This window comes from Aspergillus tubingensis (genome assembly GCF_013340325.1).
Source record: "Aspergillus tubingensis WU-2223L DNA, scaffold_8, whole genome shotgun sequence".
Classification (NCBI taxonomy): Eukaryota; Fungi; Ascomycota; class Eurotiomycetes; order Eurotiales; family Aspergillaceae; genus Aspergillus; species Aspergillus tubingensis.
The window spans coordinates 2,459,954-2,483,417 of record NW_023336282.1 but is presented as its reverse complement, the minus strand read 5'-3'; the positions used below and the strand labels follow the sequence as shown (position 1 = coordinate 2,483,417).

Below are 23,464 nucleotides of genomic sequence, written 5' to 3'. Positions count from 1 at the left end.
AAGCAAAATCCCAAAAACGGCAATAACCAGTGCACCTTTGCTCGCCAACATCGATACCCGCAGTCAGAATGATGACAAATGAACGAAAGAAAATAACCAAAAGAGTGATGGAGGAAGGACGTAACAGATCCTATAGGTATAACAACATGAGATTGACAATATATGCAAAAATTTGGGTATGGTATCGAGCAAAAAGGCAAGCACAGCACATGAAGGCTCAAATCATGGAGAGAAAACAGTGAATTATATACGGGGTGAGTTGCGATTTGCCTAGGCTCTGACGCGTCGGGCGTCAAAGTATTTTAAACTCACGGCAGTGTCGTTCATTCCGACAATTGGAGCAGCGTCTTCGAGAAGTTCCCAGGGGCGGACCGGATACGCGCCGAGAACGCGACCACGGTACTGCAACCGAAGGTGGCTTGCAATGCAATTGACACCTTCAGATAGCCCAGCTGGTAGGCCCGACGCTGAAGAGAGGCTCTGTGAATTGGGAGGCCCGCCAGTAAGATTACCACTCGGTGTTGGGGTTGAACCACCGGCCGCAGGAGATGGTAGAGACGCGGGCTGGGATGAGTTAAGCGTTGGTGCATCCATCACGGGCCCGAGAAGATAGAGGAACCGGGAATCGTTTTGGAATTGAAGAAAAGGAGGGCATTTCTCCTTGAGGAAACGGGCACATTGTTGTCGTGCTTCGTCCGGGAATGTATCAATCAGGGCTGCTGCAACGTCCAAAGCGTGGGTCTGTAGTAGAATCCCAGGACATGGGCGGTAGCTTTCCGACTGCACAGGATGAGGGAAATAATTCGCTGACGGGTAGAGGCGAATAACTCGGTCCGGGAGACGTGCGAGAGTGATGCAAAAGATAGAGACCAGCATGCGAGCTTGTTCTTGGAGACCGATTGGTTTAGGTGTTAGTGCCGCCGTATTGAATGCTGATCTGTGGATGACGACGAGTCTGAGCAGAGCTGAGAACCAAAATGCAAGGCTTCTTTCGAAGTTCGAGCGCGCCTGAGCTATCTGACACGACTCTGCGGGAGTCGACGGATTTGGCTGCAAGGTGATGAATTTCTGGAGAAGCAACTCCATTTTTTCCACCAACATTGGCGCAACAGATGGTACACCCGTTTCAGGAATACTATATGCTAGCTTTTCAATGATTGCCAGATAAAGCCGAGCGGTTTCAATGGAGTTTGACTTGTCTGCCACTGTAGGATCGCCGACAGGCTCTTCCAGGATAGGAACAGAGAAGAAGCCCTTTTCAGCTCGCTCGCGGATCTGCAACAATCAGCGAAGATGAAACAAAAGCAAAGGGTTGGCTATTCTCATACCTGTCGCACCGCATCCTGGTTCATCAAACTCACCAAACCGTACCAGTGGGAACGCTTTGAGCGAGCATCAGCCATCGCTGCCTTGAACATCACATCCACGATACCATTGTCGACTCCATTCCCAGCCTCTGCATTAAATAAAAGCTGGAGCTTCAACTGACAGATAGGGAGCGAGAAGTCATTGTTCATGCCAATGACTCTCTCAGCCTCAGACATAGCCTGGGGATCTGGAATGGTATTAGCCTAGACCTAACAGGCAGGGAACTGCAAACAAACCTTGTGGATTGAAGCTGAGTAAAGCATCGAGAGCCTTTTGTAGGATCATCGTGGATGCCGGATCTTGGCCAACTAACTTTTGCGTACAACATTGTACCATGCGTTCTGGTTTCTGTGTGAGTAGGGTTTGTAGCAAAAACATGGCGCACTTTGTTAGGTCTGCCGCGTTCGCTTCACCCGCACTTCCTGTCTGCCTAGTACTAATCAGTGGCACAGCAGCACGGATGATATTGAGGCACTCTTCGGGATGCTTGTCAATGAACTCTTGTTGCGCTAGATAGTAGCGGTACGTGACCTAGACAGAAGGGTTAGACAAATGCAGGGCATGCTTCAGGACTAGCGGAGGGAAATGAGGGTGCGTAGCTAGAAGCAAAGTGACAATGCATACCATATCTGTGTAATGGCTCCCGCTCGGCTCTGGTGGAACTAGGAGTTCAAGAAGATCCAGCTGCAGATCCGTGACTTTGGGGACTACGGAGGCTATCCTTTCCGATTGCAAAAGCTTCTTCACAAGCATCACGAATGCATGTATGGTAACGCAACCAACGCCGATAAGAGGAGGTAGGACACGGACCATTGCGAACTGAGAAGGTGACTTTAAAACACCACATACCCAGCGAACCAGCCTGGCATCGAACCGCTTAGGATGGAATGATCTCAGGTAGGCCAGGTACCTGCATATGTCATTCGCCGACAGTTTGACGTGACCATTCTCGTTTGCCAATGCCCCAGTCAATGAATTGAAGATAGAGTCCATAGTGGATTCATCCATTCCCCCTCCGGAGAATAGGATCTGATCTAGCTTCTCCTGGAACGAAGAGTCGGCGTCATTGAAAGCCATGGAGAGATTGTCCGACAGCGGAGATGGTGCAGCTAGGGCGGACTTGTTCTCAATACGAGACAAATCTTGACGCAGAAGAGCAACGGTGTTGAACTCGCTGGGCATCCGTAGCCCCAACTCGATCAGTGAAAAGATGAGATCTAAACCGGGCGCTCCAAGCCTCTTGAGGCGAGCATAGGACTCAACAAGCCCTTTGAAGAGATCTGTCGCAGCACCAATAACACTCAAAGAGTCGAAATGAAAATTGATGGTATCAGCAACGGAGGCCAGAACAATATTGTCATCGCAGTTTGTCGCCTGCTTGAGCACGTCGGCAAGCATCGAGATATCTCCAAAGCTTTCCAGTACGTCGCGGATATTATAAAACTCGACGGGAGTGAGCGCAGAAACACCCGAATCAGCAAGCATGGGTATATGTGCATATTTCCTAGCAGCTGTTAGGACCTGGGCATACTTCAAGGGAGTGAAATCAGTGTACCTGACTGGATCACGACAGTGTCCAGATACTCCACGACGAATCCACAGTCCAATCTCGGATTTGACTGCCCATGTCAAACTCGAGAATGGCTGGTCGGTCAACATTGCATCACTTGCCTGTGGCCCAAAAATTTTCGGAAGGCGTTGAGCGATAGACGCTTTGACAGTTTCAACAGTTGATTCCTCATGTGAAGCAGTGATTCCGGCGCGACTCAACAGCGTGTTGCGGAGGTTACGGACATATTCTGGCAAACGGGCCAATGGAAGTTGTATAAGAAGGCGCACGTCGGCCGAAATAGCCTACAGTTCACTTGGTCAATATAATCGTCAACTAACGCTAGAAGAGGCATCTGACCTTATTTTGATCGGGTAAAGGATCGTTCGCTACCCCTTTCGCCATCAGCCACTGTAGGTACCTGCCCACAGAGAATGTCTGAGACCGGACAAGTTCGGCGATTATATGATAGACATTGTCCATATTGACGCGACTGGTTATCTGAGTGTCCGCAAGGAAAGCGAGAATATAAGATTCAACATCCATTCCCGACATCTTCCACTTCCGAAGCAGGCGAACACTCGTATACACGCGGCGGGACCCATGACGAAACGGAGTCGCTGCCCACTCAAGTAACTTCGCGACCAGAGTAGCCTTGTCTTCCACGGCGTTCAAGCAGGCCGAGGACGTGGACAAAACATCATGTGCAGACCGTATGGAATCGAACAAATGAATGACATGTTGCTGAGGCAATTGTTGAGTCGTCCCTTGGTGGTTAGTGGGCAACTGAACTCGTACGTTACGCTCCGCAAGGTTCTGAAGTGTTGTCTTGTCAGGCAGTTCCTTCAGATTCAAGCATGAAGCAATCAAGTCCTTGTATTTATCCCAGGATGCCGGGAGGATAACGGAGGACGTGTGCTCGAGAACCAATCTCCTGATGCATCGAGATAAACGATCAACTAACGGTTCCAGGGCTGTAGATTGTCCTGGCTGCTTGATCTGTTACGCTAATTAGCTATGAAATATAAGCATGAAATTGAGGAGCGCACCAAACGCAGCTTCTCCAGTAACACCTCAGCCAATCGTCGACCACGCTTCCGATAGCGCATAATATTGTTCCAATATATACCGAGCATTAAGAGCCACACAGGCACGGTGTTTAGTGGCGCAGCCTCTAAAGATACCAAGAACCAACTGAGATATTGGTCGTGGTCTAGCAGTCGCTCGAAGAATAAACGCGATGTTAAGCTGACACTATGAAGGGTAAGTAAATATGTAACGGGAAAAGAAAGGTATGGCGTACGCATATGTCATCTTCATCTTCCAGTCTGATGATCCGCAAGTACCTATTACGCTTTCAAGGAACTGCTGGACAGTTGATGTCCAATCGCGGACCCATTTGGTCTCGAGGCCCAGAGCGAGCGTCCCGCTCGTGCCCTTTCGCTTGAAAGCACGGATTTCGTTAGCCCCGACACATCGGGCCAGCCATATAGCTCGCGGAACCGGGATTCCTTTGCCCAGACATTGATCGAGCAGCACCTTGCCTCGAATACCATGGGGGATAGTCCGGCTCAGTCTGCGCAACGGGACGGACGGATTGGCAAGATCCCGAAGCCAAGCTTCACGTTTGTTATCTGTCAAGGTGACGCGCGGGGGAGGTTTGAAGCTCGACGGAGTAGCGATCGTGCTATGGGATTGGCGCTTCTCGAGAGCAGCGGCGAAAACGGACGACAGCATCTGAAGACCCGATCGATGCTTCAACTGCGCGTACAGAGATGGACGGGCGGTATTAGACTCGTTTTGCGAGACCTGCGTACGATCGTAATGTCCTTGTTTTGCAGTATGGTCATTCAGCGTATCTTCCGGGTGGTTGCCCGTCCAAGGGGAAAAGTCCGCGACTCCTAAACCAAAATTATGCAATTAGACGACTTCTTACATGCGGATAATCGCGCGGATCGACTTACTCTCCCCTTTCAGTTTTGGCGCAACAGGGGGTACGACAATACGATAGGGAGTTGTTTGCACTTCCTTTGTAGAGGCGACATCTGCTGGTTTTGCGCTATTGCTTCCGGAGGCTTCTTGCGGAGCGGGCTTCCAAGGAATGAGAGGTAAAGGTGGCGGCGATGCAGGGGTTTTCCCCTGAGGATTGGTATCATCTTCCTTCGCTTCCACAGCTCCAGTCGTCTCCGAAATCAGAGCCTGGAACGACCATACTGGTCGACCGCGCCAGGCAAGCGGATTTGGTTTCGAACTTCCGGTCCCTGGGGTGCTTCTCGCTTCTCCACTTCCCGGAGCTGGACTTCCCTCAGGTGGACATGATCCCGGAGGCGCATCTAGTTTGAGTCGTTTCGCAGGGGGCTCCCGGTCCTGAGAGTCGCTGGTATTCGCGGTAAGGTCGATGACTGCCGGCTGTCGGGGTAGCGGTTGCGGCATGGACATTGACAGCTTCTCCAGCTGCGGGTCGGACTGAACCAGAGCTTGGGAAGCATCAACGCGTCCTGAGCCGTTATTGAGGGCGCGCAGGGAACGGCCCCATGGCTGGACGCCGGCGGAAGAATGAGGTATCATGTCAGCTTCATGGTGTATCCAAGCGTCGGGATCTGATCATTGGCACCGCGCCGTCACGACGGCTACACGACTATCCTCAGGGATGGTCACCGGACGCTTGTGATGTGGATTGGTGATGTGCCTGATAGAACCAGGACCGGTATACTACACATTCGATCCTTTCAAATTGAATCTGGTGCGGTTAAACGAATCGAGGAGCTGGGTGGAGCGGCTATGGGGTGGAGGAGACGGAGGTTAAACCCCGGTAACCGTCGCGGAACTGAGAGTTTCGGGGGGGCAAGGCGGAAAAGGTCAATGGATCCGATGGCGGAAGAGATGGAAGCGAAGACGTCCAGCGGAAGGGGGATAGTATAGGAAGGAAAGCAGATAGAAGACCAAGAAGGAAGAAAGAAGAAGTAAAGTAGAAGAGAAGGAGAGATAGACCAGGAAAAAGCCGAAGACGGTGGCCGAAGAGAGCGAATCTGGAGATAACGTAAGGAGGACCAACTGGCACCTGTATGACCGACCTACCCAAGAAGGAAGTCGCAGTAGCCCGAGAGGGGGCAAGGATTACCGGCTCGAGACGGTAAATTATCCGGCTGACGGCTGCCAGTCCGCGTGGTGCAATACCGCTGTAATACCGGCTATGGGGGAGAGGGGGGGGGATCCGTATTTGCATTTGATGGATCCTCTTGAATTGATGATCGGAGCCAGCTTATCCATAGGCTAATCCGAGGGCTGATAACTAAACTAGTAGTAGTAAGTATGTAAGTACTCCGTAGTTATCCCTGATGGTTGGGGCTAATAATACCCACAGAATACCTACATTGTACATATTCTAGTAGTAGTCAAGGCCCGGAGTATCTACGGTGTTCCTGCTGCTGAATATCTAGACTGAAACCAAACTAATTCCTGACTTACTGTACATATTCTTTTTTTGTTTCTGTGCATCTTGCCTGATCGACCCGACTCTCCCTCCCCCAGGCTTCCCTCTCCGCATTCAGCAACTGACGCCGACTGACTCAATCCATGAAGAACTTACTCACTAACCAGAAGATTGTTTGGGTCTGTCGGATGGCCTAGTCCACCGCAAGTGATCACGCTATTCGGTAAATCTATCAACCAATCCTGAATCGATCATCTTGGCATCAGATGATGGGGGTCCCCTTCATTCGGATGATTCTGAACCTGCAACTCGACGCGATTACCTGATGATATCGCGGCATATCGCCCCATTCTTCCGCCAGTGGTTAGCAGGCTAGGATCGGATGAAAAATGGAAATTCCCAGGAGCCACTTGAATCAAGAGATAGGGACCATGGCGAGGCGACTCTCCGTGCCTAACCCAACCACAGCCATCTTAACTCCGCAGATCGGCCCGTTTTAAGGGCGATCCCTGCTCGACGGACAGTACTTTGGGATTGAATCCCAACTTGTTTGCGACGCCTTACAGTAGTGACCCTCCCCCGGGGATTTATCTGTGATGCGCAATCTGTGCGGCGTTTGCAAGGTAATAGAATCTTGTCATGTTCCATCAACTCTACCTGTAGCACACACAAGGTGATACGTGTGCGATCTCCCTGGAGAGGGAGGGGCGAGGGATATTAATTTTCCCTGACTGTCACGATCGAACAAACATACGGTGAACAATTTTCAACTATCCGATTCAGTATCCCGACTAAGACCAACCCTAGATGGAGACTATTCAAACTTTGCCTGAAGCACACTTCCGTCTCTTCCTTCTCCAAGACAATTTTTTACCCTAGTTTTTCTCCTTGAAACCCACTCTCCATCACCCTGTGGGCCGTTGGATCAAGGGGATCCCATTCTCTCGGATTCCTCCAGTCTTCTCCTGCCTAAGCGCCCCGAGCCCCGTCGGGAAGATCCATTGCCGAAGGATGTTAGACATGTGTCATGATATTATTCTTCTTGACCATCCCCGTCACTGCCATCTCCCATCTGCCATCTTCAAACGTCCGGCTGTGGGATGCACCCCCTCCACAGTGGCATGACACTGCGTGGGAGACTGTGAGGACCGTATGACTATGCCGTCTGATTCCAAGCTTCTCCGCATCTTAAGTGGCACATCGCTGTAGATCTTCCATGACCTTTTAGCCTGTAGATGGATAGATATAGTGTTTTGATTGCCTTCAGGTCGCCACAATTCCTCCGGACCTTTACGCACTAGAGCACCTACGTCTGCCCTGTGCTACTGGGTATCTACTCAGCAGAGATCTCCTGTTTTAAATACGGGGAACAGGGATCCATGTGCTGAACGCACTGGATCATCCCGGAAACTCCGAGCGCACAGACTGGCGCATCACGGGCTGGTACCAGATACTGGCCATGGAGCAGCCTTTCAGTAACACCTATCCTAGCCGCAGGATGCAGTGCAACCCTGGCTGTCCCAGCTCGCAAATGGCCACGGTGAGATGAGCGGATAGGTACACAAGCATGGTCCGGATTAAAATCGGGGTTTGCGAAAGGGGCTGCTCGGTTCTGGACAGCCACGGAATGGGTCCTCCGTCGGAAGCCCAGCCCAACGCCCCCTTATGCACATGAAATAATTAATTGCAAAACAAATAATTATACGCCATATTCTTGGAATAGATAGATAGGTCGTGAGACTCTCCATCTCCTTATCATTTGGCGTTTATTTTTCCAGAAAGCACCGTGCATGCGTGTGTATCTTGCATCGCCCGCCCGGTCAGAATTGGGAGGGTGGTGGTGTTTGCGACACCTGAGCTGATCTTGATTCCAATCGCTGACCGTATCACTGTTGATCGCCCCTATCGCTTAAAGTTAGTTGATCAGAAGTACAGAACAGGCTGACCTGAGTGTCTGATACGGCTCAACCCGAAGATGGGTGATCTCCGAAGGGACTCTCTGTCTGGTCCCTCATCTCTACAGCTGTCCTCCAAAGAGACTAAGTACGCTAATCTTAAGGTGCCCGGCCTCGGAGCTAAGCGGTCACGCTTCTTGAGTGTAGTTTGATCGATATAATTCGCTAGTCCAATAGTCAATATAATGCGTAGCATTCGTTAAGAGATAGCTAGAAGCTAGCTCTGATTGCGATCGTCTTTCGGTCGCCAATGCGTTCGCGAACTCATAATGGGATAATCTAATGGGACAACTTATCATCCGGGGGAGATAAACCTCGGATCCGGGCAGCCTTTCCACTTTGGTCTTGGCGTCACGCATCGCTTGGTTGGCCTGTTCGCCTGTCTCTCAACCTGAACGAAGGTACCTATTTCACGGCCTGTGCAGTAGCCTCGGAGTATCAAGCGACAAGATGGCATCTAAGAAGGATATGCGGAGGTTGGACCTCGGTAAGTATTACGTCCTACTATCAAAATATTCAGCTTCCGATTTTGAGCGTGTGTTCGCTGACGTCGACGTCGACTACTAGCCATCCCCTACATTGACCCTCCCAAGAGCAAGGATGAGGCCGACATGTCTAGTATGTGACGAATGGATGATAGATTACATTGTGGATGAAATAGCAAGGACAATGTGCTGATTGCCCGGTTCAGGCGCCATGTCTAGCACCATGCCTATGGCTGCGGTAAGTCGCGGATTCCGATCTGAAGACATTGTGCCCGTTCAAGCTTCAGACGCGCTAATACCTACGACAGATGTTCACCAGGAATAGGTGAGCGCAAGCTCTATTGCCTCAATTGTCTGTGTGAGTATATTCTAACAAAGCTCGCGCGCGCAGAATGATCGGATGGTAGGTCAACAGCATCTCCAACGTTTCAACGGCTGGCTAACTTGAGTCAACCCAGGGTCTCCTTTGTCTTCTCGCTTCAGTCCTGGCTCGGTGAGACTCCAGACCAGAAGAGAACTGCTTCGACTCCGGCCTACATGTCCGTCTTGATGTCCTGTACGTGTATACATTCTGCCCCCGTTACAAGGGACTTGTGAACTAACTGCTGCATGCGCTTATAGTGATGGCTTTGGTGGTTGTATGTTGCCAGAAAATCCCGACGAACGATAGGATCTTCTCTAATGTGCCTTCTATAGACCTACTTCCCCATCTTCCTGCCTCCCCAGAATGCGCGCGCTGCCCCGGGCGCTACTGCTTCCACCACTCCTTCCCCTTAAGCGACAACCGTTTCTGTGATACCATTGCCGACGAGTTTCGATACACTATAATACCACGAAGTTTTTCAGTTCGCATTAAAAAAGGAAGAGTTGAGAAGTTGGGTTTGACGGTAGTAGAAAGAGGAACGACTTGAACAGTCCAGAGCCCTTCGGCCACCTGTCATTTACTTTTCTGTACAGGGCGAGATTGTGATGCTGTATGAACATCCTAATACCTCAATTGCCATAATATCATCATTATCTCTTTAGAGTAGCCTGAACCTAGTCTGACTACCAAAGTTACCGTGGCGAGCTTGGAATGCCGTACTAGCCGTCCATAACACATTGCAGGGGTCCTATGTCTCAGGCTTCGGTGCACGTGTATGGCATGAGCTTGGCATGACGGATTCGCTATGTAAATCATATGCTAGACAGCAATAGACAAGCTCAACACTGCGTAGAACCTACGTATGTATGAGGGGAGCCCGGGGAAAACGGAGGGAGGGAGAGGAGAGAGCCCTTGGCGGTTGCCACCGATGTCCAATCAGCGCCCCGATTTGGAAACCCAATTATAACATTTGTCTAGAAGCGCGACGCCTCTTCAGCCCGCCAAAAAGCTAAAGGGTAGCAATCAGAATGAACCTTGAACCTAAGAGACGGGCCAGTCATGGATGGAACGTACCAGATCACCGCGCTGGAAGGGGGAGAAGAGGGCTTAGTCACGGGCACACCGCCTTCCCCCACAAGGGCGCTAAGGCAACGCCGCGCCCCTCAAAAGGCTCTTCTGTTCTTCTTCCTGTTTCCTTCCCGACCACCACCTCATCCACTTTTGAACCTCCAACTCCAAGTCTCCCAAGACTCTACGATCACTTCGATTTCCACAGAGATCTTAATTCTCTCCCCTCGCTCACTTCCTATACACCGCTTTTAAGGGCCGTTTACGACGAAAGGCCGAGTTTATGTCCATCGAAAACCTTAAGACCTTCGGTGAGTCGCTTCGCCACCTCTTCCCCCCCCTTCTGTGGACATCGTCCCAGGCGCCCGCAGCACTGCCCGCAGCAGATGTTGGTCTTCCTGCGATGGTCTTTCGAAAAGATCATTCTGAAGTAGACTCTGTCTGCTAAGGCTTGGCTGTGTAGCCAGGGTGGTCCTTTTTGTCCCACTGCGTCACAAGTTGGCGGGGTAATATTTGGTCATGAGAGCCTGAGGCTGACACGTGCTCTTCCACAGACCCCTTCGCCGAAGCTGACGAAGACACCGGCGAGACTAAACAGTCTCAAAATTACATCCATATACGGATTCAACGTACGTGCTATTGTTGTCCCTCCCACGTGGTGCCTTCACCCCTGTCATCGTCGCTGGTGGCGCCACGCTATCTCACCATCCACCTATGACTAACACGTATTTGTCCACAGAGCGCAATGGTCGTAAGACCTTGACTACCGTCCAGGGTCTTCCTAAGAAGTTCGATCAGAAGAAGATCTTGAAGGTCATCAAGAAGAAGTTCGGTATGTTGTCGCCTACTACCTACCTGCATCGCCATGTCACTAACATACCCTTTCAGCCTGCAATGGCACCATCGTCAACGACACTGAGATGGGAGAGGTGATTCAGCTGCAGGGAGATCAGCGTAAAGATGTTCAGGAGTTCTTGACCGACAAGAAGGAGGGTCTCGAGCTGGACGCCAAGACCATCAAGGTCCACGGTTTCTAAGCCAGACGCCACGCCCCCGTTCCGGTCCCTTCTTCCCAGTCTACGTTTCCCTCAGAGCGGTGCGGCAGGGGACAGTATATGTCCACCTGCCCTCCTTCTGATGTGGCATTGCGGTCCCCGCCACTGCCACGAGGGTTGTTCGGTCTAATATATTGTCTGCTGCTATTACCGCTCTTTGCCCGGAATACTGGACTTGGGCCTTTTGTCGAATTGATGCACTATCAAGTTGGTCATCTTTCCATTCGCGACTAGGCAATGGAAAGAGGCCCAGTGGGTCTGGCTTCCCTGACTCGACTGCTACATCTGGAATGGGATAATGACGGAACAAGGCGTTGGTAGATACCCAATATCTTCATAGATGATTTACTTCTTCTGTTTTCTACTTCTTCTGTGTCGTGTCTTTTGCTTGGCTTCGTGTGGCCACCAGTACGTGAAAGGACAAATTTCGGCCTGCTTTGTTGCAAGGGTTGAATAAAGGATGGGGAGGCTTGGTCTCGATCACTCGTTATTCTTTAAATGTTCTGATCGTTGGTGTGTTGCATTACCGCCTTCAACTGTCATTACCGTATCCTTGCTCGAGAATGAATTTTCATTCCTGGCGGAATGGTTTGATGAAATATTTTTTTTAGCCTTTTCGGTTCCAATCTTTCTTCCTCCTACTCTAATCTTCGTAGTTGTCGTATTCTTAAGCAGTTTTACGACAATGTCTTCTAGGAAAGGGAGTACACAGTCGCTGTGTCGTAGATTTAAGCTATTTAGAATGTTGTTTTTGCGCAAGAGGGTACACAATTGGAATGATAGCTAGTCTATGGAAGCAGGCATTGCGCCGCGGTACATCTGTCGATAAAACTAATCCCTTCTAGCTTACAATTCCCCAAGTGGAGCCCGCCCATCCGACACTCGCATACGAAGGAAGATAGCCACCGCCCAATCCCAAAGCTTACGGGTAATGACGAAGACGGGCACTTCGGGCTCATTCTCACGCGTCAGATGCAACTGAAGGAGAAGCGATGACATGCTGACGAAACTGGCCACAGCCACGACGAGAAGTGCAGCTGCGGTTTCACGCTTGATTGTCGCGTGATTCTGGGTAGCATGGTAAAGGAAGGTAAGGGTCTGATGTGGAAGAAAGAAAGGGAGTTAGTTTGACACATTCCGATCATCTGGTGAAATTATGCAATGAGGGTTGAGTTCAGGAAGCTTACAGTGGTAATGGATATCCAGGCGGGTAAAAGACAACGGGGGTCGGATGAAGCTCCGGAGAGGTAGAGGACCCAAGAAGTGATATAAGCAATCAAACCGTTTGTAGTAAGGAGACGAATAACAACAGCTGGTGGGGTATAGTTCAAAAGCCTGGGGAGGTTAGCGGTAGATCACATGAATGTTAGGATCCGAGGTTGCATACCATCGAGACATCATACAATCAGCAAAAAAGTAAGAAAGATACGCGGATGCACTGCACTGTAATCATAGTTAGACCTATTCTCCCAATGTACAATGCTCGGAGAAGAGAGGAGAGATAGTCACATACCCACATAATAGCCAAGGCCACCTCTGTTACCCGGAATCGTCTTTCGACATCCCAGTCTTGACTAACACTCCCGACAATCGCCGCCGCCCACCCCTCATGTCCTATGCCTGGTCGAATATGCAACAGTTCGGCCAGGAAGGTGAAAGCACACCGGAGCCCCCACCACGCGGCGGGCACGGTGCTCAGCGCGCGACAGATCAGTAACGGCAGGTACCATTTCCGATCAACTCCTAGAATGACGGCCACTCGGGGATGAAGGGCAGAAGGGACCGAATGACCAGCATCGTTGATACTAGGAGTGGGGGAGGTGGAGGAGGCCGGGGAGGGCGGAACGACGGTCGAGGGGGCGGAGGAGGGGGCCACGGCTTTATCGTTGGAATCCACTTTTGAGAGTATGGAAGCCAGAGTAGTATAGAATGAGGAGTTGGGGGTCGTGGGAATGGAATCCGACAGCGAAGCAATCAAGTCAGGTTCAGGAGAAGACGACCGGGCATGAGACGTTGAGAAGGATGGAGAAGAAGCATCACGATAAGGAGGAGCCAGCCTTAATACCCCGGCATATGCGGCCGTCACGCAAATATTACCCGAATAAGCGGCAGGCAGATCCGACGAGAAAGAGTCGTTGGTGGTAGGTCCAGAGCTAAATTGTCTCTGATCGGACCCCTAAGCGGTATAGTACTAGATTCTCTGTTTGGTGCACGGCGAAACTCCACGAAACAATCAGGTAGGCGGTGCTATGTCCGCGGCGGTCGGTAATGCTTGGGAAACGCAACGGAGGGCAAGTCCGAATCAATGAGCACACGCTCCTCCTGTCGTTCGAGAGAGAAGGCCGAGAAATGACGCTGGGGGAGATGCACGACAGGCGGGAAAGTGCATGGGAAGAACTTCAATCAAAGTGAAGCCAAATCAGCCAAAAGGCGAGTCTCGCGGCGGAGAACCACCCGCCACGTGACCCCGGGGCCGCTCGGCGGAATTTCTTTGGCTTCGTTTTCGCGCTTCATCTCTTGCGTCCAGTTCTCCCCCGGCCTCTGCGTCTTGCTCTGTCCCGTCTGTCGAGGTTTTCCCTCTGGCCGCTACTCTCGTCATGGCGTCCTCGCTGTCCAAGGGCCCCGTTTTCTCGGCCATTCGATCCAGCAACGCTCCCTTCTCTGCCTTCCACTCCGGTCCGGCCATTGCTACACCATGCCAACGCCGATACCTCTCCCAATCCTCCCAGCGCAGTGCTGGCCTCCGCGGCATGCCTCAGAACATCTCCATGCCATCGCCCGCTCAACCTAGTATGCGAACTCGGGGTAGGGGTATGCCTAGGACGGATCTTCCCCAGGATATCGGACTTTTGCCGGGCACCTTCATCCGGCCGCTTTGGAGGGACATGCCCTCTATCTTCCAGCAACCCTCGGAGCGTTTACATATGGAATGGCTGTGGATCAAGTCGGCTTTTCAGAACTTCGTTGGGTAAGTCCCTATCCCTCCAGAACCGCCGCTCAATGGCTGCCAACGTCCGAGCTGCTAACAATATACCAGAATCCTCGCCTACTGCAAATGGCTCAACAAGGGCCTTGCACTTAGACTGAGAGAGCGTCGACAGATTGCTGCTGAATACCACCAGAGGATGTACACTGCATTTGCCGCGTAAGTGTTCAGTCTTCTCGTTCCACCACCTTTCCCTCTCAACAACTCATTAACAATCCTCGCGAAACATAGCGGCGACACTTCTACCCTGCGCAAGGTGTGTTGCACCGGTCTTGCCAACCAGCTGAGCACCCGCATCGCTGCTCGTCCCAAGGGCGAGCGTGTCACTTGGAACCTGGACAGTTACATTCGCTCCCCGGGCACCTACTTCACCGGTGTTCGCGTCATGTCGGATCGTGCGACTCAGATCCCCGAAATCCCCAACTCCGGAGTTCGCCAGGTCGTCCTGCGCATCACCAGCCGCCAGTCAAAGGGCACGACCAAGGCATCTCCCAACGGTGCCCCCGCTGACAGCACCGCCGTGGCCAACAACACCAAGCAGCAGGACTGCACCGAATACCTCGTCATCCAGCAGTTCCGCTGGGCCGGTGAGGAAGACCAATGGCGCGTCTGGGGTCACGCTACCCCCACAACCGTGGAAGACCTGGAGAGTCCCTTCTTCGCCCGCGGCATGAGCCTGGCGGACCGCATGGAGGCCATGAAGGAGACGATGACTGGAAAGAAATAAGCCAGTCAACATCCGATCCTGAAACTCAACCCCACCATTGTAACAAGACCTGAGTGCAACCCAAGCCTCCTCTCCACTTAGGAGCCACTCCTTGAACCGGCAAACAAGGGCTGTGTGCAGTTTTGCAAGGCCCGCATTGCATTGTATCGATACGCAGTGACGAAGCACAGCATAAAAGTGTGTTCATCTGTTAGCTTGGTATCTGCTACTATTACTACTTACTACACATCATCTCTCCCCCTCTCCCAATCCTCTTGCATCTGCCGTTGGCTGCGGAATCATCTCACTGCTTCGCATCCAATTCGATTCTTATCATGTGTTATTGTGAACTACCCGATACCATGCAGTCGATTGATCCTTGCGCTTTTGTGTTCGTCGTTTGTTCCTTGTCTTTGACGACAGACGGACTATATCTGGGCTCATAGCATATCATTCTCGCTGCGATTCTGTACTATATCTGATTGGCTATTATCTCACCAATTTGAAACTTGTAATTATTTACATTTCAATTACTAAGTACCTCTTGGGGCTTACAGTACGAGTTTTAGTGGTTTTAGGAGATGATTAGTTGGGTACTGTTTCGTATCCTGGTATCGAAGGCATCGGAAAATCAGTAATCACAGCGGCCTACCCATCCCAAGGGAAATACTATGTACAATCGTAGTAATAGCAGGGATTGGCAAGAACAATGGAACTAAGTAAAGAACAAGAAAGGAGGCGGTTAGATCGTAGCAAAATGGGAAACGTGGTATTCGCGTAAGATTAAGGGCAGCAACAAGAACTGCGAGGTTGGGGTTCGTTCAGTAACTTGCGGGTCAATGGGCAGAGGCGATGGATCTAGTCGTCGTCGAAGATTTGGAAAGTGTTGACTAGGACAGTCTCAATGACTCGGACCTGCCAGCCGGCATCTGCAATGTTGCCGCCAGAATTGGCACCCATAAGGGTAGGTCTGGGATTGTTAGTCGGCAAGATAGAGAGGGAAAGACTGTCACGACTTACCCGAAACAGATGGCAATGTTCCCGGCGTTCATCCGATTTTGTGTGTAATGCTCTTGGATTTTGTTGAGGTGCTGCAATGTATTAATTCACAGGTCTTCAATTAGGGCAGGGCTGAGTTAGTAGACATACCAGTATCAAAGCCCTCAACGTAGCGTAATGAGCATCCGGAAGGTTGTTAACTAGCGCATGGAGTGAATCACGGCGCTGGATGTCATCATCGATACCTAGATAGGAGTGGTTAGCGCAAAGTCATACAGTCTTGGTTAAGGTTACTTACGGGCCGCATTAATGAAGTCGTTGTAGAAATGTGATGTGAACAGCGGGTCCGGCAGGTCCCGGAAGAACTGCTTCAAGAGCCCAGCGACACTGTTAACATCATGATAAAAGTTCTCTGGGTTAGTAAAATCGACTTGCGATGAATCTGCCGTTCGTTAGTTAGGGCTCATTCCTAGTGACTCGAGAGGCCAACGCACCATTGTCGAACAGCGCCTTCATGTGGCTGATATGAGTGGCACTACCAGAAAGTCGATAAATACCCTCCATGTCCAATCCAAAAAGCTCAATAGCCTGGAAGCATTGGTATACAATCATTGGGACGGCTGTCCCATCCCGGGTATATAAGTCATCCAAAGATACGCCAAACACCGGCTTCAAAGGAGGAAGGTTAGGGCTAGGCTGGAAGCCATTCCCAGTTGGTCCCAGCGGCGTCTTCGCCGGTAGCGCAGGGGCTTGATTCAAGTGATGTTGCTCAGATCTCGATGTGGGATAGGGAGGCTGGAAAGGCGGGGACGAGTATGAATCAGGGTTTTGTGGATATGGCAATGATTCAGTGGCTGGGGGAGAAGCAAGTGCCGGCGCCGGAGCCGGAGCTGGAGCCGGAGCAGACACCGGTGCTGGTGCTGAGGGTTGAGACGATGCCGGAGTAGAAGAAAGGAGGTTTGATTGCGAGAATGATTGAGGCAGGAACATTGACTGGCGCTTATTCTGCGTGGTCGGTTGCGAGGCAGGCACAACGGGCCCGGAAGATGATCCTCCAAGTGTCTGGTATGCAAGACTTAGCTAAGAACATATTGGCATCGGTACATGCAGGACTCACCGGATGACGTTTGTATTGAATTTGGTCTGAAGTCACAGCAGCAGGGTTCCGCTCATGGCTGAGAACGTACTCGTTGAAGTCCTTCTCATTGTCAATTTGAGAAACAACTTCATACAAGCTCTTCGGAGCAAGAGCAGGGTTGGCCGAGCCATCTTTCAATGGGCTGATGGCTAAACCTTGTCCAAGAAGCAGTTTCTCGTTAAAGGTTGCTATAAAGTGGTTAGCATGGACAATGCAACGAAGTGTGGGCTTCGAGCGCACCGAATTTCTGCAACTGCAGTGTGAGACCAGAATCGCATTCCGCAATCAGCTTCTGAATGTTTTTTACCGCCTCAGGTCGCAGGGTCGAAACCAGCTCCTGTCGCGCCGACTGTGCAGCCTGGACCTTGGAAGCATAGTCAGAGTCAGCGTTCTGAACCTTGCGCAGCAGCTCTTCTTCATGCTGCGCAGCCGACTTGTGACCCTTCAAGCCAAACTTTCCACCCTGCTTATCACCAGTCTTGACCCGGTCGTATTGTTCGGCAAGCGATTCGTACTTTGCTTTTGCCTTCTCCGCAGAAGTTTCCGCTTCCAGTACCCTCTTCTCCGCACTCAATCCGGTCTGCTTCCATTGCTTACGGCCCTTTTCAATAGTGGACGCGAGTTCGTTGAGATCATCGGCCATCTGCTGCAGAGACACGGAAAACTGAAGCCCGTGGTCCGCCATGCGGTCGTGGAAACGATTGAGTTCATTGTAATTGTGACTGTAAGTACCTTGGCGGTTCTCGTTGCGGTACGCAGAATCGTGAAGGGAACGAGAGAGCTTCCGCAGGCCTTGCGCATGCTCTTCTTCCAGGGATGAGCGTTTCTTGAGGAAAGTAGAGAAATCCTGTAGCCATTGGCGTCATCGATTAGCGTCCGTGTGCTTTCTTTGTTACTTGACAGCGGTGGGGGTGGAACCTGAAACGCACCTTGGCCGAGGAGACACTTTGCTTTAGTCGGGTCAGGAGAGTGGTGACACCGATCTATAAATGAGGGACCTTCCCATCAGTATGTCATGACTTAACTCATAAACATGCCATAGACATCACGCACATCTGAGTATACAACTTTGTCCAAACGACCCTTCAATTCTTCCGACATAGGGGCTGGGCCGGGACGGGGCTCTAGAGCTCCGGGGTGGCCGGTAGAGCCGGCACTGGATGGTGGCGCATCGGGGTCATGCGCTGGACTATCGTGTAAAGCGGAGTCTGCCATGGGGGGTTGTGCGGGAAAGGCGTTAAAGCGACTAATGAGCGAGAAGATAGAAGAAGCACAGATGTACTGAAACGGTAAGTTGGAGGGGGAAGGAGTGGGAGTGGGAGTGGGTATATAGTTTGATAGTGGTGGATAGTAAGAAGCTCGGGGGTAATTGCGGAAGCCTACGAACTCCCGACAGCTGGAGAGTTGCTATTCCGGGTAAGGCTGCCGTGGGGGAGGCTGAGGTGGTGTGTGTGGCTGAGTAGTTAGTCACTGGTACCTGATTGCGTTGTGTTCCTTACCGTAGGCTACTACTTACTGCATTGATCTACTCCCTAGTTACTACTTCCTTGATTGATAATCATGTCACTTAGTTAGTTACATCATTATTGCCATCATAATTCTGACGAATAATTATTTATCTCAGTATTAGATTTATTGAAATCAGATGACTTTTGATATTTTTATGCAGAATCAATATGCACCTACGTCATATGTCTGGAATGTCAGATACCAATGATCTGTTCTAGATGATACTTTGTATAATTTGCGTATCCAGAGTGGATCATGGAATGTACCATGGGTACTTCAATAAGCTTACATTGATCAAAACTAAATTGCTGGATTGAAAGATGCTAACTCGTTCCGTCATCTAGTTACTATCTTTATAGTTACTAAGTATTTATTTGGTGACTTCAAAACCAGGCAGCCACCCAGCTGACTCAGCTGCCATCAACCGCCGAGATTCGCGAGAGATTTCCTCCGTCACCCACCAAAACCCACCCAAAGTTTTCTGCCGATTTCCGGCACCTGCACGCTGGTTCCTATCTGATTGCGCTCATCATTTTGCATGTGTTAACGGGTCCCGCGGTTCCTAAGACCGTCGGATGTTTCTTGATTTATACTGATGGATCTGGAGTTCCGGGGTGTCCTCGCACCGACTGGGTTGGCGACGCATGCCAATCTGATAACTCCCCCGGCCTCCTCTAGCGACCTTCGGAGCACCCCGAGGCTGCCCCGGCCGGTGACTGGCTTCGACTTCGCCTCCAAAAATTTAGACTCTTGCGGCATGGAGAAGATCCCCGCCATCACGGGCAAGCGGAGGGGTGGCTGTAGAAAGGCCTGTAACGAGTGTAAACAGCAAAAGGTAAGCTAATCTCGATCTCCGGCCTGTCGGCATACTTTCTCCCATGTGTCTCGGATGAGAGGATCTATGCATATCACTATCGATGCTTAGCTTCCTACCTCCACTCGCCCCATCTTATCTCATCTATACGGCTGGCTGAACATGGACCTTGTCGATTTTCACAGCTTCGATGCGACATTGTGCAGACTCCTGCGGACGCTTGTTCGCGCTGCCGCCGGCTTCAGATAGAATGCAAAGTCGAGCCCACTTTTAAACGCATCTCGAAACGGAGGTAGCTTCTCACCTTTGATCCCCTCTCCCTATTGGACCTCATTGTTCCTGACCAGTCATATCTGCAGGCGTAATGCTGAGATGGAACGGGAGATCGCAGAGCTCCGGCGGCGGCTTGCTACTGGTGACCAGTCGCAGTCTGTAGAAGCCAATGGCAGCGACGAGCTCTCCCAGTGTTCCGAGGATGTATTCTGTCCTCCTGATGCGGCAGTTGCGAGCAGAGCGCGGCCGCTGTCGGCACCATTGGAGCCTCAGCCTATGGCTACCCCTTTGACCATGCACAGAGATGGGTCTATCCTTTCCCAAGATGATAATCCATGGAGGCTGGAAGATGTCTCACTATCCAGGACAAGGGTTGCCCGTCTCTTTGAACAGTAATATACTTGCTCTACCTATTTATGCTACTGTAGCTTACAGACATCCAGGTTCTTCAAGTACTATCACCCGTTCCTTCCCCTGTTGAATCCGCAGAAGCCTCCGGATGAGTATCTGCGCCGCTGTCCTTTGCAGGCCTGGTCTATCATCTGCGTCGCTAGCCGACGAGCGCCCTCGGAGCCGGGCCTCCTGAGCGCACTCTCGGGGCCTTTCAGCAGACTGCTTTGGTCTACCATTACCGGAGTTCCCCAAGACTACCGTGTGGTCAAGGCTCTTTGTCTTCTCTGCACCTGGCCATTGCCTACTACCAGTCAGAGGACTGATGCTACCTTCATGCTTAGCGGTTTGATGATGCAGATTTCCATGCAGCTTGGATTGCACCGTCCGGTCCAGGCGGAGGAGTTCACCACTTTCCGGATGGAGGTTCAAGGCGAGGCCGTCAAGGATCGTCTGCAGACATGGGTCATTTGTAACATTGTGGCTCAGAAGTAAGTCCACTTACCCTTATTACTCGTGTCTGCTAACTGTAATAGCGTCGCCACCGGCTACGGACAACCTCCATCAACCATCTACGACTGGGCACTCGAGCCCGCATCGCTTCGAGATGCAGACTACCAGCCTTCTGAAGACCTGAAGACTCGACTGCGCATTGAGAAGTTCTGCGACCGTGTAACCAAAGCACTATACAGCAGCAAGCCTGACCCGGTGGAGTTCATTAGCTCAGAGAAATTGCTGATTGTGCAGCTTCTGGAGAATGAGCTTCGGGACATGGAGGTTGAATTTGGCCGCGACATTTCTAGTAAGTGTTGTCCGGATGTATTGATATGGTATGGCAGATACTAACCCCCTCTATAGACATTAATATGATCCATCTACGAGCAGCTGAGCTGCATTTACGATACTTTGTATTCCTAGGCTCTAGCGCACGAAGTGATGATCTGACGAAGTTGTTCATCGCTACCACATCGTTCCTCGGCCGTGTGCTCGATCTGGAAACCTTACCTGGCGAGCTTATCGGGCACGCCACCAACTACATTCTGCAGATGATTGTTTCCGCCGCCTTTGCCCTCATGAAGCTGCTGAAGAGTGACTTCCGACGCCACATCGATTTTGAACATGGGAAGTTATTGTTTAATGGAGCCATCTCGGCCATCAGGAGAATTAGTGTCATGGACCACGACCGTCCGGTGCGATTGGCAGACATTCTGGCACAGATGTGGAATGCGGGCACCCCCGAGGGCCCGGCGGGAGAGGATGCTCTGCAGCTGAAAGTGCGCTGCCGGATGAGCATGAGTCATGTCTATGATACTGTCTGGCGTTGGCGGCAGCGATTCCGCCCAATGAAGAGCATTGAGGATCCGCAAGGTATGTCCATCAAAGTCACGATGAGGATCGTATCCACTAACATGGAATAGCTACCATGGCGAACCCTAGTCTTCCCGCGACGGCCGGTCCCATGACCCGGCAGCAGCAGGAAGAAGCGCTGGCGGACCCAGGGTTGATTTACCCCCCGAACTTCGATCAAGGGGCCTTCATCAGTGAGGCCGGATTCTCGGAGGTGTTCGATTCGCTCAACTGGGTGTTTGATGGGATTCCGGACACGTTTGTTGCGCCCCCGGTCATGTAGGACCAGTTCGCGGCATTGCATCTCAGGCGTCGGTGGGAGTTTCTGTTTCATGCGAATTGACAGCAGTGTACTCCATAAACCAAAACCAAAAATGGGGATAGGATGGACGATGAGGAGAAGAAAAACGAGGAGGGGCATATAGATTCCTGTGGATACCTTGTACGCTGTTCTGTACATATGTTCATGCTTATGACGTTCCCACTAGATACCATTGAGAATTGATAGCGTTGAAATTAGCTAGACGGGATGGTATCTATTAGAGATGACGGATCGGAGTACTACTGTAGTAGTTTTTGTGTCACCCAGTGAGTACTATTAGACAGGTCACAACTTGGGGGACACTCCCATCATAAGTAGTAGCCTTCTTATCTTCCAAGTTTTTCATACGATATTGACAGGCCGATAAGAGACGAAAGTGGACTACAGTGAAGAAAAGCATCATTGCAGAGCTATACTACCATAACTATAACTTCTATTACATCGGAACACAAAATTTGACTTTTGCAAGATCGGCACTATGTAACAATGATGGTAGTTGACAAGTAGATAGATAGTTTAGTTAGTACTACTGTCGGGATAGGCCCGACCCGATCCAGGGTAGTACTTACAGTAGTATAAGCACTACTTATCGGTGTCACCATAACCATCATCACGAGACCAAATCCCAAAGTACTATACAGTAGTAGTACTTCCTTCCAGGGAAAAATAACAATCAGGGGTTTAAAAATAAATAAAACCCTCATGCCACGCGACAAATCGGGAGATGAAAACCCCCAAGGCTTGCATTGCAGATGCCGCCTAGATTAGGCGCGACCTTCAGGACGGACTGCTATTCGATCGGAAAGGTGACCGGGAACAAGGGCGCTTCATCCTACTGTAAGTACTAAGTAGGTAGGTAGGATGCATCTGTATGTAGTGTATCTAGGCTGGCTGGGGTGATTTTTCTAATATTAGAAATTCTTTACTACTTACTGTACTCCGTACTTTAGTTAGTTAGTTACTGTCTGTGCTTGGGTTGGTCGGTTGGTTGGTTGGTGGTGGTGGTGGTGATGGTGGCGGTCAGACGTTTAACTAGTTGGGATAGAGAAGGTGATGCGATGGGATGGGATGAGATGGGATGGGGATAATGGTCCGTGGGTTAGGGAGTTAAACATAAACAGTAGACGATTGGATCCGGATCCAGAGTCATGAAATGCGCGGTTGGTAAGTAAAGTAGTGAGTTATCTACTATAGTTGGTTCTTTCCCCCTGAACCAGCAGGTCTGCAAGCGCCGTCCCTTGGCTCCCAGCGGTCGATCACCCAACCCTCTCTCTTTGCCTTCCCTGGGAGATCTATCTCTGATTTCCTCGCTGGGATGGAGGGGGGGAGATCGAGATAAATGGTTGGTGATGATTATAATTAGTATATCTAGTTAGTTACTAGTGGAATAGAAATCAGGGATTGGTTGAGATGGAGTTGATTGGTGGCAGGTCAAAGATGTTCTCCCAGCCATCAGTTGCTCTCTCTCCATCTTCTCTACTACTAAGTACTAAGTTACTAGTAGTCAGTCAGGACTAACTAACTAACTAAAGATTGTAAGTTAAGCAGCAGCAGCAGCAACACTAACTAAGGGAGACCGACCAAGACAGACTTGACCCCATCCACTTTTCCCTTTCTTTGGCTTCAATCCCATGATTGGTGCCGGTCCGTGATACCTGTCCAGTGGCTATCTTTTTCAGCAAGGTGAGCTATCCAGTCAGTCA

At 50.8% G+C, this 23,464-nt stretch overlaps 7 protein-coding genes across 7 annotated transcripts; 4 read left to right on the top strand and 3 right to left on the bottom strand.

The window, feature by feature from the left end:
• Positions 1–270: 270 nt before the first annotated feature.
• AtWU_07192 (mediator of RNA polymerase II transcription subunit 12) lies at positions 271–5,485 on the bottom strand (the record flags this gene model as incomplete). The annotated part of the gene is made up of 9 exons (XM_035502301.1): positions 271–1,275; positions 1,329–1,555; positions 1,605–1,899; positions 1,993–2,872; positions 2,924–3,222; positions 3,278–3,916; positions 3,967–4,171; positions 4,221–4,818; positions 4,882–5,485. The coding sequence occupies 9 exons, from the start codon at positions 5,483–5,485 to the stop codon at positions 271–273; spliced, it is 4,752 nt and encodes a 1,583-aa protein (XP_035358194.1).
• Positions 5,486–8,755: 3,270 nt separating this feature from the next.
• Positions 8,756–9,567, top strand: AtWU_07191 (uncharacterized protein; the record flags this gene model as incomplete). Its single annotated transcript, XM_035502300.1, has 8 exons — positions 8,756–8,792; positions 8,873–8,923; positions 8,997–9,028; positions 9,099–9,115; positions 9,182–9,193; positions 9,249–9,346; positions 9,412–9,428; positions 9,487–9,567. The coding sequence occupies 8 exons, from the start codon at positions 8,756–8,758 to the stop codon at positions 9,565–9,567; spliced, it is 345 nt and encodes a 114-aa protein (XP_035358193.1).
• Positions 9,568–10,505: 938 nt separating this feature from the next.
• Positions 10,506–11,259, top strand: AtWU_07190 (translation initiation factor eIF1; the record flags this gene model as incomplete). The annotated part of the gene is made up of 4 exons (XM_035502299.1): positions 10,506–10,533; positions 10,777–10,851; positions 10,962–11,054; positions 11,111–11,259. The coding sequence occupies 4 exons, from the start codon at positions 10,506–10,508 to the stop codon at positions 11,257–11,259; spliced, it is 345 nt and encodes a 114-aa protein (XP_035358192.1).
• An 864-nt stretch (positions 11,260–12,123) lies between these two features.
• Positions 12,124–13,791, bottom strand: AtWU_07189 (N-glycosylation protein-domain-containing protein; the record flags this gene model as incomplete). Its single annotated transcript, XM_035502298.1, has 5 exons — positions 12,124–12,375; positions 12,465–12,612; positions 12,665–12,720; positions 12,791–13,453; positions 13,744–13,791. The coding sequence occupies 5 exons, from the start codon at positions 13,789–13,791 to the stop codon at positions 12,124–12,126; spliced, it is 1,167 nt and encodes a 388-aa protein (XP_035358191.1).
• An 83-nt stretch (positions 13,792–13,874) lies between these two features.
• On the top strand, positions 13,875–14,990 carry AtWU_07188 (uncharacterized protein; the record flags this gene model as incomplete). The annotated part of the gene is made up of 3 exons (XM_035502297.1): positions 13,875–14,245; positions 14,315–14,422; positions 14,495–14,990. The coding sequence occupies 3 exons, from the start codon at positions 13,875–13,877 to the stop codon at positions 14,988–14,990; spliced, it is 975 nt and encodes a 324-aa protein (XP_035358190.1).
• Positions 14,991–15,827: 837 nt separating this feature from the next.
• rgd1 (putative Rho GTPase activator (Rgd1)) lies at positions 15,828–18,321 on the bottom strand (the record flags this gene model as incomplete). The annotated part of the gene is made up of 9 exons (XM_035502296.1): positions 15,828–15,939; positions 15,990–16,060; positions 16,119–16,213; positions 16,267–16,410; positions 16,463–17,030; positions 17,086–17,294; positions 17,347–17,953; positions 18,036–18,089; positions 18,160–18,321. 9 exons carry the CDS (start codon positions 18,319–18,321, stop codon positions 15,828–15,830), a joined length of 2,022 nt encoding a protein of 673 aa, XP_035358189.1.
• Positions 18,322–19,210: 889 nt separating this feature from the next.
• Positions 19,211–21,722, top strand: AtWU_07186 (transcription factor domain-containing protein; the record flags this gene model as incomplete). The annotated part of the gene is made up of 7 exons (XM_035502295.1): positions 19,211–19,450; positions 19,615–19,721; positions 19,789–20,094; positions 20,146–20,583; positions 20,629–20,894; positions 20,951–21,460; positions 21,511–21,722. 7 exons carry the CDS (start codon positions 19,211–19,213, stop codon positions 21,720–21,722), a joined length of 2,079 nt encoding a protein of 692 aa, XP_035358188.1.
• Between the last annotated feature and the right edge of the window lie 1,742 nt (positions 21,723–23,464).